The sequence below is a fragment of the Camelina sativa genome, chromosome 1 (assembly GCF_000633955.1).
Source record: "Camelina sativa cultivar DH55 chromosome 1, Cs, whole genome shotgun sequence".
NCBI classification, from domain to species: Eukaryota; Viridiplantae; Streptophyta; class Magnoliopsida; order Brassicales; family Brassicaceae; genus Camelina; species Camelina sativa.
The window spans coordinates 9,546,335-9,559,075 of NC_025685.1; the positions used below are offsets into that span (position 1 = coordinate 9,546,335).

Genomic DNA, 12,741 nt, shown 5'->3' on the forward strand with positions numbered 1-12,741 from the left:
ATTGTGTAAATCATTTTTAACCTTGACCTTTTCTTGTACTTATAGGTATGGCATAACTACAGCTTTGATCACCACATTATCAGAAATTATGGAATCAAGCTTTCTGGTTTCCATGGTGATACGATGCACATGGCACGATTGTGGGATTCATCAAGACGGATATCTGGTGGATATTCGCTCGAAGCACTTACAAGTGACCCAAGAGTTCTTGGGGGAACTGAGACAAAGGAGGAAGCAGAATTATTTGGTAAAATATCAATGAAGAAGATTTTCGGCAAGGGGAAACTGAAAAAAGATGGATCAGAGGGGAAATTGGTGATCGTTCCTCCTGTTGAAGAGCTACAAAAAGACGATCGAGAAGCATGGATTTCCTACTCGGCGTTGGATTCGATAAGCACACTAAAGCTTTATGAGAGCATGAAGAAACAACTGCAAGTGAAGCAATGGTTTCTTGATGGACATCTAATATCAAAAAAGAACATGTTTGATTTCTACCAAGAATATTGGCAACCTTTTGCTGAACTTCTTGCCAAAATGGAAGAGGAAGGAATTCTTGTAGATAGGGATTATCTGGCGCAGATTGAGATTGTAGCCAAAGCAGAAAAAGATATTGCTGTTTCGAGGTTCCGAAATTGGGCTTCAAAACATTGTCCAGATGCGAAGCATATGAATGTTGGCAGTGACACGCAATTGCGACAACTCTTTTTTGGTGGCATTACTAACAGGTATGCTTCTTGCAAGTCTTGGTTTGGACTGCCTTATGTTTCCATGTATGTGTCAAATAGATGTTATCTTTGCAAAGAAAACTAAGTGCATGACACTCTTGTCTCAGAATTTGGTGAAGATTGTAATCTTTTTCTTTGCTAAAATCAAGAAACATACATGCAGCTCTCAGATTGAGTTTGTGAACTAGATTTTCTACCCATTATGATGCCAAACAAGAATTCATAATTACGTTTCTTAGTGCTTATTTCTGATACTAAGTTTTGTTAATTTCTGTTACAGTTGTAATGGTGAGGATCTTCCATATGAAAAACTTTTCAAAGTTCCCAATGTTGATAAGGTGATTGAAGAAGGAAAAAAGACAGCCACAAAGTTCCGGAATATCAAATTGCATAGGATTAGCGACAATCCTCTACCCACTGAAAAGTTCACTGCCTCAGGCTGGCCTTCTGTTAGTGGAGACACCTTGAAAGCCTTAGCTGGGAAAGTCTCTGCAGAATATGACTATGCGGATGGCGTTTTAGATACTTCTCTAGAGGAAAACACTGGAGATGATGATTTTATTTCGCTACCAGATGAAATTTTAGAAACACAACACTCCAATACCTCTGATGAATCAAACACATCTGCTTATGGAACAGCATTTGATGCGTTTGGAGGGGGTGAAAGTGGAAAGGAGGCTTGCCATGCTATTGCCGCACTATGCGAAGTTTGCTCCATTGATTCCTTAATATCAAATTTTATTCTTCCTTTGCAGGTATGTTTTTTCTTTTAAAACAATGTTCCCTGGATTTTGAGCTACTGAATTATTTTCCAATAGCGTATCCTTTCAGGTTATTTTTTTATGGAATTGGTTTTCTAAATGACAGGGAAGTAATGTGTCAGGAAAAGATGGTCGTGTCCACTGCTCCCTGAATATTAACACTGAAACTGGTCGCTTATCTGCTAGAAGGCCAAATTTGCAGGTACATGGCTTGAACTTAGTTTAAGAGTTAGCTTGGATGGAGATGCAATCAAGTAACTAAGCTTCTCTAGTTTCTCTACTGATGAACCCTTTGTAGAAAATTAAAATGTTGTGGTATGATGAGCTAGTACATCTTTGGAATTTAAATGCGCAATGTCTATTTTTACTTGGAAGCATAGTACATCTCGAATTTGTGTGTTGAGTTTAATCGTTTTCTGTCTAGAACCAACCGGCATTGGAGAAAGATCGGTACAAGATCCGTCAGGCCTTCATAGCATCACCTGGAAATTCATTGATTGTTGCTGATTATGGACAGGTGAAATTATAGTTATATCTACTTTTTTTTTATGACTAGTGAGCTAATACACTTGTTGACTGTGAGACGGGTTTTTTTAATCTTCAGCTGGAACTTAGGATTCTAGCACATCTTACTGGTTGCAAAAGCATGATGGAAGCTTTCATAGCTGGTGGAGACTTCCACTCGAGAACAGCCATGAATATGTATCCACATATTCGTGAAGCTGTTGAAAATGGTGAAGTGCTCCTTGAATGGCATCCACAACCTGGACAAGAGAAGCCGCCAGTGCCGTTATTGAAGGTGAATCCTTGTTTTATGTTTTAACAGTGATTTTGGGGAAAACCTTAGAAAGCTTGGTTTCTAAGTCTTTTATTCATTTTTGCTTATATAGCTTAAAAAGAACAATTCTATTAGTGCAACGAGGGAAGGTAGACTTTGTTCCTGAATTCTTCTAAAAGCTGGCAAATTATTTTCTTACTTATTCAGGATGCCTTTGCTTCTGAGAGAAGAAAAGCAAAGATGCTTAACTTCTCGATTGCGTATGGGAAGACCGCTGTTGGACTTTCTAGAGATTGGAAGGTATATTAAGAAAGCCGTTACAATTGATATGAACATGCTTGATATATTGTAATAAGCTTACAGAAGCATATTTTCCACCTTTTAGGTTTCAAGAGAAGAAGCTCAAGAAACAGTTGATCTCTGGTATAATGACAGACAAGAAGTCCGCAAATGGCAAGAATTACGCAAGAAAGAAGCTATAAAAAATGGGTATGTAGTCACTTTGTTGGGAAGGGCTCGTAAATTCCCTGTATACCGTTCACGTGCCCAAAAGAACCATATCGAACGAGCAGCAATCAACACTCCTGTTCAGGTTTGTATGCGCTGACATCAGATCTTAAACATCTTGAACTCTCATCGACTCTAAACCTCAATCACCACTATTAATACAGGGAAGCGCAGCTGATGTTGCTATGTGCGCTATGCTGGAGATATCAACAAATCAACGTCTAAAAGAGCTTGGTTGGAAATTGCTTCTACAAGTAAATACTTCTCAGTTCTCACTGATTCTTTACATAACGAAAAGCTTAGATGATTATTTATCTAAATGATTCCTTTTGGGCTACACACAGATTCATGATGAAGTCATTTTGGAAGGACCTAGTGAGTCAGCGGACAATGCTAAAAACATAGTAGTGAAGTGCATGAGTGAACCCTTCAACGGCAAGAATATTCTCTCAGTGGACTTATCTGTTGATGCTAAGTGTGCTCAGAACTGGTATGCTGGCAAATAAGAGGAAAATAGTAAAAAACCTAACAATGAGGCAGAGCTTTGAGGATTTTTGTTTGTCTCATTGGCCCTGTGAAAATCTGTTCATATATCTGTGAAAAAGGGTCATTTTCTTTATCCTAATGAATGCTAATTGTCTCCATTTTTCTTTTTTTATGTTAAAACACATTGCTGTGTAAGTAGTAGGTTTGTGACAGTGCTTGAAGAGTAGTAAGTGATTTTAACTTTGAAATTTTGCCTGGCAATAACATTACTGTTACATAGAAAGGGAGCCTCTGCGCCAAATAGAGTATTCTCCAAGATATCTAACAATCCAATGGTGGAAGACTAACCAATGAGAAAACAAGTCATCTTATGAAAAAAAAAAACGAAAACGAGTGGATGTAATCAATTAAAGTCCAGGACGAAGCTTGGAGGCAGCCATGGCTTCCATTCCATGCAGAGCTCCTTCTGCGAGCTTATTCTTCTCTACAACCAACACTACTTCTTTTTCTTCCTCACTTAAGCTCCCCTCTCGTTTTCTTGGAACTCGGGTTGTCAAGCCCCGGCTCCGACTTGGACCCTCCAATGGGTCGAGAGCCACTTGCTGGTTCAAGTTTGGAAAGAATGGCGTCGATGCTGAGAATGCTGGAATCTATGGCAGCCAGTCACGTGACGATTTTGACAGAGACGACGTTGAACAGGTTTGTTTTCACTTCTAAGTTCTTGAATCGCAGAAAGTAGTTGAAGATAGCGTTGTGAAACGCAGACGCAATTGTCAATTAAAACAGCGGAAATGTTTTAGATATAACTTTATTGTCGTTTCTTGGTGATTTGCAGTATTTCAACTACATGGGGATGCTTGCGGTGGAAGGTACCTACGATAAGATGGAGGCTCTTCTCAACCAGAATATTCACCCTGTCGACATCCTTTTAATGCTAGCAGCCTCGGAAGGAGACAAGCCTAAGATTGAAGAGCTTCTCAGAGCTGGTGCTGACTACACGGTTAAGGACGCTGATGGCAGAACCGCTCTTGACCGAGCCAGCAGCGAGGAGATCCGTGACTTAATCCTTGGATCCCTCACTCAAAAGGCTTGACAAATATGTTTTCTTTGTCAGAGTTGGCTCTTTCTTACAAAGAAAGAGATGTCTGTTTTTGTATACCTCTAGTCTAAATCTCAGTTGTCTTACATTAAGTTTGGTCCAAAGCCTCAGGGAGCTGCAACTTTAAAGTAGAGAGATTGATCTTATACCAAAAGTTAACCTTTTTCTCCTACCAATCGTTCATCATCAATTGTTATAGAACAAGTACGCAAAAGCTTTCTAAATGGTTATTAACATAATGTCTGAGATTGTCACCAGTACAGAAGAAAGCAGACATGAAGCTGCTCAAACATCTCTAAAATCCCTGAGAAACGCAAGTATCTAATCTTGTGATATCAGTTGCTGCTTGACTCTGAATTCATTCACTCAGCAGAATTCTCGTGCAACAGTACGTACTCTCGGCTGCACCAAAAGAAAACAAACATGGCAAGAACAGGAGAATTCAGATGTTAACCCAAATAAGGTGCACAACAAGCACATATAATTACAAAGAGAAAAGGTATACGATAATGATTTATAATGGAAAACCAGGACTGAAAGTGTTTCCATTAGTATACCTGCTGTTGCCAAACTTTATGGTGTCTTTCTCAAAAAGCTCATAATATCTTTGTGGCTCAATAGGATTTTCCTGAAAAAGGTAAAAGAAGTTCTGATTACAAACATTCGAATCTACCATGATAAAGAAGCAAGCAAGAAGGAATACAATCGGGCACTTACATTGATATATGTTTTGTTGGTACTGCCAAGATCCATTATGTAAGGCCTGCAAGGTGAGATATTATGGGAAATTAAAATTTAGCCTAAAGCCCGAAGAAGAGCAAATTTAAAGCAAAATGAAAGAGTAAACAGGTTTTTACTTCACTTGCTTCCCCATCATTCCATCCGGTTTCTCCTTTTCCACTTCCCTGCGAAAAGCACATTCACAGTGAGATATATGTGTTAACCTTAAAACCCTTATTCTCATTAGATCTATTATCATCAATTTTACTATTCAAAAGGATAACTACACGTCAGGAACCTACCGGTACTGAATAACAGCATGTTGTTTGCTACACGATGGATGATCAGTGGGAACATCAGCAATCCTTCTCTCACGTCCAAAGAGATAGCAGCTTTGGCGATGTAGGTAGAGAGGCTCTGTTAATCCAACACATTTCACAAGCACAAAAATCACACACATCAAGAAAACTGATTCAGGGATTTACGAGTTAGAAGCAAATAGAAATGAGAAACAAAATACTAAATCTGAATATACATAGTCACTAAACTACAAATACAATACAATGTTCAAGGATTCAAACCGAGAATGACACGGCAAACCAGTCACAAACGTATAGATCAAAGAAGCTATTGTTCCTATTAGAGCCATGAACATTGCATAATAATATTCATTGTAGTTAAATTGACAAGTATCAAGCAATAATGTGTTTTAGTAACCATGCTAATATCTGGATGCACAACCGTCAAGACAACAGTTAGGTTTACAAGGCTATACTCTATCAAACGTTCTCGAGCATCAATTTCATTACATGTTTTACTGCATATTTTGTGGACAAATAATTGAAGTTCACCACAGAAGATAGTTTAAGTGAAATACAAAGAAGAGAAATGAACCACTACTTCGACAGATGGAGAGAGGATTAAAAGACTCACCATTCAGTGGTTCACCATCCTTAAAGACATACAGTCTCCATCTTTCGCTGGGCTTTCTAGCCTCCGGAGGCTCACTGAAGAGGAGTGTGATACCTGCAAAGGATTCAATCAATCACGGAAGCATGCCTATTGTGAAATTTAATGCGATAAACCTCCATCTCCATTCTTGGGAGCAAAAACGGAATTGGCAGTCAAAAGAATAGCTGCTAATGCAGATGCTTATATATTGCAGCTCCTAGTCTCATTAGCTATTAACTATTGACCAATGAAAACTTTCACGCAATGACAGACACAAATGCATACAAAATAAAGAAAATATGACCTGATAACAAAGGAAGATGTTTCACAGTTGAAACAGGCAATGAAGATACTATGGCAAAAGTTTATACCACAGGGTAATGGTAACAGTTGATATTCTTTAATCAAATGCCTGGATCAGAAATATCACCTCTGTATCTGTTGGTATCTTCAGCAAGTTTCCCTGATAGCTCAAATGATGGTTCTTCCTGCAAGATATATCAAAATTGGTTTTGAAGTGTAAATGCATGGATAAGCCAAGAAACCTCAAAATGACATTGGAAATTGAAATTCAATAGATGCTTGATATGATACCTTTTTCTTCGCTGCCAGAGCCTCTTCAACTGCTCTCATCCTCGCGACTGAATCTTCCTCGGCATTTCTGGTGTAGAAAACCCATAACATGGTTAAGAGAAAAAAAATGATAAAGAAGTGTAAAGGCTAATCTAATAAGAAGAAAACTCACAGCTCCTCGCCGCCCCTTCTTTCAATAGAACCCTGAAAAGAAAACAAGGTAATCAAAATGACTGAAGAAAAATCTGTGGCTCGCAGAAAATAATAAATCTGCAAAAGCTTTTACTAAAAGAAAAGAAACATGAGAAGTGACGTTACTGGATATGCTGAAGGGAATGAAAGACACTATCTATAGTCATTTAGCAGCACAAAAATAGCTGGCTGCAGGTTCTAGTTATAGACTCAGGCGAAAAGCTAAATCACAGGATTCAAACAAACTATTAAGTGAACCAAGCAGTAGAGGCTAACCTTTACTAGCATACACCAAAGCTAAACAATTTCAACCACATTATCTTTTGAAGCAGAATATGGATACTCCCAGGTAAAAAAAAAAAGTAAAAACATTCTGAGATTACTAACATCTCCAAGCTAAAGAAAGACGCAGAAATACCTCATCATGCCTTGAGGCAATAGATCTCTCTTGTGAACGCCTGCTACTACTCCTGTGACTCCTATCTAACGGTGAAGTAGACCTCTCATGCCTTCCTCTAGAGTGTCTCTCATCATCCCTTTTCCTTTCACCACTGTCCTCTCTCCCTGAGCGTCTTCTCTTATCCCCAATCTCCCTATCTGTGTCTCCTTGTCTTTTCCTCTCTCTGTCCCTGTCTCTTCCCATTTCTCCATCCCTGCTGTCTCTCTTCTCCCTTCCTCTACCGTCATGCCTCTCGTCTTCTCTCTCTCTACTTCTCCCACCTTCCTTCTCGCCTTGAGCTCTTCTCAGTCTCTTCGTCCGTGGTGAAGGAGACCTAGAACTTGGAGCCATTACTTGAGACAGGTCGTTCCCTCTCTTCTTTGCCTTCCGAAAGATCAAAAAATTGAGACCAGGTTCAGAGCAAGAAAAAGGAATGTTAAGCTCTACAGAACACTAAACCCTAGTTCCGAAACGCATTACAAGAACTAGAGGAGGCGCAAAGCCCTAAAATCTACAGATTTCGAATACTAGTTTCAGAAGTTTTCGGCATAATTAAGGGTTGCGAGTATCACGACGGCTTAAGAGAATGATGGTGAAGCTAATTTACCTGGTGGCAGGAACTGTGACTACTTCGGCGCAGAGAAGAGGAGAGACCAGTGAATAAATAATCGAGTAAACATCTCCAAACTCCCTCTTGGACTAAAACAAATCTCTTATCTCCCTCTCTATTTTTCATACCCTCACCTTTTCTAATAAGAGGTGGTGAGACCATTTTAGCCTTACAATTTAACTGATTTAGATTAAATTTTTTTGAAAAAAAAACGAACCCATCTCTCTTTCAACCCGAGAGAAACCCGACGTGTAAGTTCCTCTCATCCCAGCCGTCGGCGATTCTTCCGACGTCGGAGCTCCTACTACTGTCGTTATTAACCAACTCGAGTTGAATCAAGTTGTTCATCGGAGCTCTCTTTCAACCCGAGAAACCCGACCTGGTTACTCACCTCTCAACCCAGCCGCCAGCTATTCTTCCGTCGTCGGAGCTCCTACTGCTGTCGTTCTTCACCAACTCGACTTGAATCAAGTTGTTCTTCAAAATGCAGGTGCGTTACTTCTCATTAGAGTAGCTTTTTGTTGAAATTGTTTTTGATTTGTAAATTCAGAAATTCAATTGGATTTAGATCGAAGAAAGCTTAGCACATTGGGTGTTTTACAAAGGTTTATTGGTCGATTGAGCTATCTATTAGATAAGAAATGGATTTGGCTTTCGATTAGAACTCGTTTACCATTCGAGTCGATTTTGATAGGAGAGAGAGAATGTGGTGAAACTGGTAATACTGGTATATTTAGTAAAACTAGTAAAACTAGTAGTAGTACTAATTATGATTTTTTTATATTGGTTGGTTTGGCAGGATACAATATGCGAGAACGTCAGCCTACATTTTAAATTTGAAGGACGCATGTATAGTATAATGTTCAAGAGGAATATAACATTGTTGATGTTAAAAGCAAGGATACAAAGGAAGATTGGGTTTGTTGAAAGTAACGTTCAGTTGCAGCTGAGCTACAAGCCACTACTGGTAGAAACAGTTGAGCATTGTGAGCTTAATGATGATGAGGATGTTAATGTTTATCTAGACTCTGTTAATTATGAGAAGCGAAGATGTATGTTGTTTGTGAATGTCATCCCTTCTGAGCCTCAGCCTGAGCAAGTTCCCATAGCGCCCACAGTGCCCACAATGCCCATAGTGGACCAAAGTTCTGTCGGTATGAACTTTGAAAACCAACATGCGAAGGATGGTGAAATCGGACCTAACGCCATTGTTGTCTACGTAGGCAAAGAAAAGGCTGTAGAGGGTGATTCTAATAAAGAGGGTGAAGCTGAATCACGTGATGAAGGTGATGAATATACTGAGCCACGCCCTGTTGTAGAACCGGGTAAGTATATTGAACCATGGGATGACGGTTTGGATCTGACTAAACTTCAAGAATTTCCAAACAAGAAGGCATTGCAAGATGTGGTGGATAGAGCTTCATTCGCTAACTGTTTTAGTTTTGAAATAGTAAAGTCGGACAAGGTGCGTTATGTGGTCAAATGTCCTAAAGAAGGATGTAACTGGGGTTTACGAGGTGGTAGGATTCGAGATACAGATATTTTCTCGATTAGAAGGCACAACAAGATGCATACATGCTCTCGGGCTAGTCAAAGTTCAAGCAACAGTAAGAGACAAGGCACTCCAAAATTAGTTGCTTCTCTTTTACATGGTGATTATCCAGGGCAAATGGAAACTCCACCTCCGAAAATTATCATGGATCTTGTCAAGACAAAATTAGGTGTTGATATATCATATTCCACGGCGTTGAGAGGGAAAAATCAAGCTGTTACTGATTTGAAAGGTAGCCCAGAAGAAAGCTACAAGATGCTGCGATGTTATCTGCACATGTTAGAGAAGGTTAATCATGGTACAAGATCATATGTGCATTGCAATGAGAATAATAAATTCATGAACTTGTTCATAGCTTTGGGAGCTAGCAATGAAGGATTTAAAGTCATGAGGAAAGTTATAACTATGGATGCAACTTTTCTAAAGAACGGATATAAGGGTGTTCTTGTTTTTGCGTCGGCTCAAGATCCTAACCGTCACCATTATCCCTTGGCGTTTGGTGTTCTTGATGGTGAGAATGATGCAAGTTGGAATTGGTTTTTGGAGATGTTGAAAACCGTTGTTGGGGATTCTTCTGAAATAGTATTTATGACTGACAGAAATACAAGTCTCATTACTGCCATAGCTAATGTGTATCCTCTAGCTCATCATGGTTTTTGTATATGGCATTTATCCCAAAATGTGAAAGGTTATGCTCGTAACGTCAACAAAGACGTTGTTGCATGGAGATTCATGGAGTGTAGTAGGTTTTACACAGTGGCTGAGTTCAACATTGCTTACGCTTCTTTTACGACAAGATATCCTTCTGCTGCCAAGTATCTTGAAGAATCTACCCAGAAAGAAAGATGGGCAAGATGTGTTTTTCCAGGAGATAGATACAACCTAGACACAAGCAACTGTGTTGAATCGTTGAACATCGTATTTAAAGATGCAAGGAGGTACTCCTTGATACCCATGCTTGATGCAATACTTAAAAAATTCTCTGAATGGTTTAATGAACATCGGAAAGATGTTGTGTCTGGATCAGTCGCAAATAAATTGGTGCCTTTAGTGGAGAACTACTTACATGATTTATGGGCAACTGCTGAGAAACTAAAGGTGATAGAGCTAAATGGTTTCGAACTTGAATACAATGTCATTGACAGTGACGGAAAGCCTTATTTGGTGAAGTTGCGATTGAGAAGTTGCAGTTGCAGGTTTTTCGATATACAAAAGTATCCTTGTGTGCATGCATTGGCGTCTTTCATTACATTCCAAAAATATGGAGGTAAGGATATCGAGTTACATGAGTTGTGTTCTAAGTATTATTGGACGGAGCTGTGGGCAATTGCATATTGCAGGACAATTTATTTAGTACCTGATAAGTCTCGATGGGATGTCCTGGATGAAGTCCAAGATATGCAGATCATGCCTCCGAATCGGAAAATAAAAGGGGGAAGAAAGAAAACAAAAAGGTATGCATCTGCTGGAGAAAAACGACCAAAGACTCGACCTAGGACGCAGAATAAAAGGCGCCGGAGACAAGGACTCCAATGGTTGTTATTTGGAGATAATGTTCATGTTTGATTCACCTCTTCATGTATCAATTGTGTTTTGTTTGAAACTTAATGTAAAAATTGGTTTGAAACTTAATCTGAAACTTAATTTGAAGTCTATTAATGTTTTCTTCTTTCAACATGTGTATATAATAGAGTATAACTGGCACAACTAAGATAAAACTGGTAAAAATAATAAAATTGGTACTACCTAAAACCAATACATATTGTATAATACATGTGTATAAATGTTCTACATAGGTTTCTACTATAGGTGAATAATTTTCGAAAATCTACTAATTTTAAATTATTTATGAAAGAATCTCAACAAATGTTTCCCTACACTTTTAATGTTACTTTGTAAATAATTACCACAAAAGCATGAAAAAGTTATAGAATTATAACTTTTAACTTATGAAGTTGCAAAAAGCTTGTAATTGTATGTTAGTTAAGTTTAATCAACTGTAAAACTAAAAAAACTAATGCTAAGGTTTAGTATAACTAATTAAACTGAGAAACCTCTAAAGTACAACTATTTGGAAGTTTAGTGCAACTGCATTAATCGGTAAAACTGTGTGTGAACACGCAGTGTGAACGCACACATCTTTTACACGTGGCCAGAATTTCGTTTTTCTTCGAAACCTAATGCAGTGTGAACGCACATATCCATTTATTCATTTTCTTCGAAACCTAAAGTACACCTTCTCTCCTTCTCTCATCTTCAAAGTCGAATTCTAGATCTATTTCTCTCCTTCTCAAACTATGGAACAATTTGAGGCTGACCCATACTATGCTGATCAGAAGAGGGCGAGGAAGTTAGAAGCGTGGCGACAAGCCATAGCCGATGGTGATTTGGGCATGCCTCGAATTTGCCCATGTGGCGAACGAATCGTCAATGAGATCTCTCCAACAGAAACAGAGAAAAAGAGATGGTTTACTTGCGTTAAGTATAAGGTAAATTAAATTAAATCAAATACAATTGAGAGACATGGGTATGATGTCTGTTCGTTGATATATTTTGCAGGATGATGGATTGCACAGGCGGAAAAATTGGGCTGATGCAATTGAAGAAGAAACCCAAACCTTAAGGAAGGATGTTGATAACCATTGGGAGAGATTGAAGGAATTTGAACCCCATCATACTCAGATCTATAATTTGCAGATGCAGCTTAAGGAGAAGAGTGATGAGATTGCCAAACTAAGGGAGGAGGTGGCGTTGCTTACCACTCGAGTCGATCTCCTGGATAGGTTGTGTTTCGATTGATATTATATGAGTTGATCTCATTCTACGTTGGTTTAAAACTTGTTTAATCAGTTTCTGTTTCTTATCTTTTCCTTGAATTCTCTTGTTGAATCATGATGTTCTATCTCTCTTTTATGTGACTTCTAGGATTATGCCTCCTTCTTGAATTGAATCATGTTCTATATTTTTCTTATATGAATTCTCTAGTTTTGTTTAATTTTACGTAGTTTTACCAAAAATACGAATGGCAAATCCAAGAAAATAATGTAGTTTTACATAGTTTTACTAGTAATACCAGTACCAATCACAAAACCAAGAAAATAATTAAGTTTTACATAGAAAATAACATAGTTTTACTACTTCTTAGACCTTTTTCTCTTCGTCCCTCTCCCTCCTTCTTGTGAAGTACTCGGTTGCTCATCATCTACATGCGACTGACATGAAACCAAATTTTGTTAACACCTTTGATTTCGAAGTATTACCAAGTATTACTATAGTATTACGAAGTATTACCTTTGATTTCTCTTGCTCTTTCACATATACTTCCAACGGTTCGATCCTTTTTTCAAG

General features: G+C 38.5%; 5 protein-coding genes across 6 annotated transcripts in view; 4 read left to right on the plus strand and 1 right to left on the minus strand.

Annotated features, from left to right (window-relative positions):
- Nucleotides 1–3,505, plus strand: part of LOC109124566 (DNA polymerase I B, chloroplastic/mitochondrial-like) — a 6,449-nt gene extending 2,944 nt beyond the window's left edge. The window contains exons 4-12 of one of the 2 annotated variants that reach the window (XM_010510754.2): nt 46–725; nt 1,006–1,480; nt 1,593–1,688; nt 1,911–2,003; nt 2,091–2,285; nt 2,472–2,564; nt 2,650–2,856; nt 2,936–3,025; nt 3,116–3,505. In XM_010510754.2, the coding sequence (XP_010509056.1) occupies nt 46–725; nt 1,006–1,480; nt 1,593–1,688; nt 1,911–2,003; nt 2,091–2,285; nt 2,472–2,564; nt 2,650–2,856; nt 2,936–3,025; nt 3,116–3,277 (2,091 nt within the window). In that variant the 3' untranslated portion in view covers nt 3,278–3,505. The remainder of the gene's footprint in view (nt 1–45; nt 726–1,005; nt 1,481–1,592; nt 1,689–1,910; nt 2,004–2,090; nt 2,286–2,471; nt 2,565–2,649; nt 2,857–2,935; nt 3,026–3,115) is intronic. The other variant, XM_010510744.1, reaches the window with a different exon arrangement.
- Nucleotides 3,614–4,528, plus strand: LOC104785537 (protein LHCP TRANSLOCATION DEFECT-like). The gene is made up of 2 exons (XM_010510773.1): nt 3,614–3,956; nt 4,093–4,528. The coding sequence occupies exons 1-2, from the start codon at nt 3,696–3,698 to the stop codon at nt 4,348–4,350; spliced, it is 519 nt and encodes a 172-aa protein (XP_010509075.1). The 5' UTR covers nt 3,614–3,695; the 3' UTR covers nt 4,351–4,528.
- Nucleotides 4,500–7,945, minus strand: LOC104785529 (FHA domain-containing protein DDL-like). Its single transcript, XM_010510764.2, has 11 exons — nt 7,839–7,945; nt 7,211–7,615; nt 6,773–6,804; nt 6,622–6,688; nt 6,458–6,515; nt 6,010–6,102; nt 5,379–5,493; nt 5,214–5,261; nt 5,074–5,119; nt 4,914–4,984; nt 4,500–4,758 (listed from the first exon to the last, which is right to left on the minus strand). The coding sequence occupies exons 2-11, from the start codon at nt 7,580–7,582 to the stop codon at nt 4,719–4,721; spliced, it is 942 nt and encodes a 313-aa protein (XP_010509066.1). The 5' UTR covers nt 7,583–7,615; nt 7,839–7,945; the 3' UTR covers nt 4,500–4,718.
- On the plus strand, nt 8,235–10,959 carry LOC104705891. The gene is made up of 3 exons (XM_010421984.2): nt 8,235–8,331; nt 8,641–9,840; nt 9,940–10,959. Exons 1-3 carry the CDS (start codon nt 8,326–8,328, stop codon nt 10,957–10,959), a joined length of 2,226 nt encoding a protein of 741 aa, XP_010420286.1. The 5' UTR covers nt 8,235–8,325.
- On the plus strand, nt 11,691–12,329 carry LOC104705900. Its single transcript, XM_010421995.1, has 2 exons — nt 11,691–11,882; nt 11,953–12,329. The coding sequence occupies exons 1-2, from the start codon at nt 11,691–11,693 to the stop codon at nt 12,190–12,192; spliced, it is 432 nt and encodes a 143-aa protein (XP_010420297.1). The 3' UTR covers nt 12,193–12,329.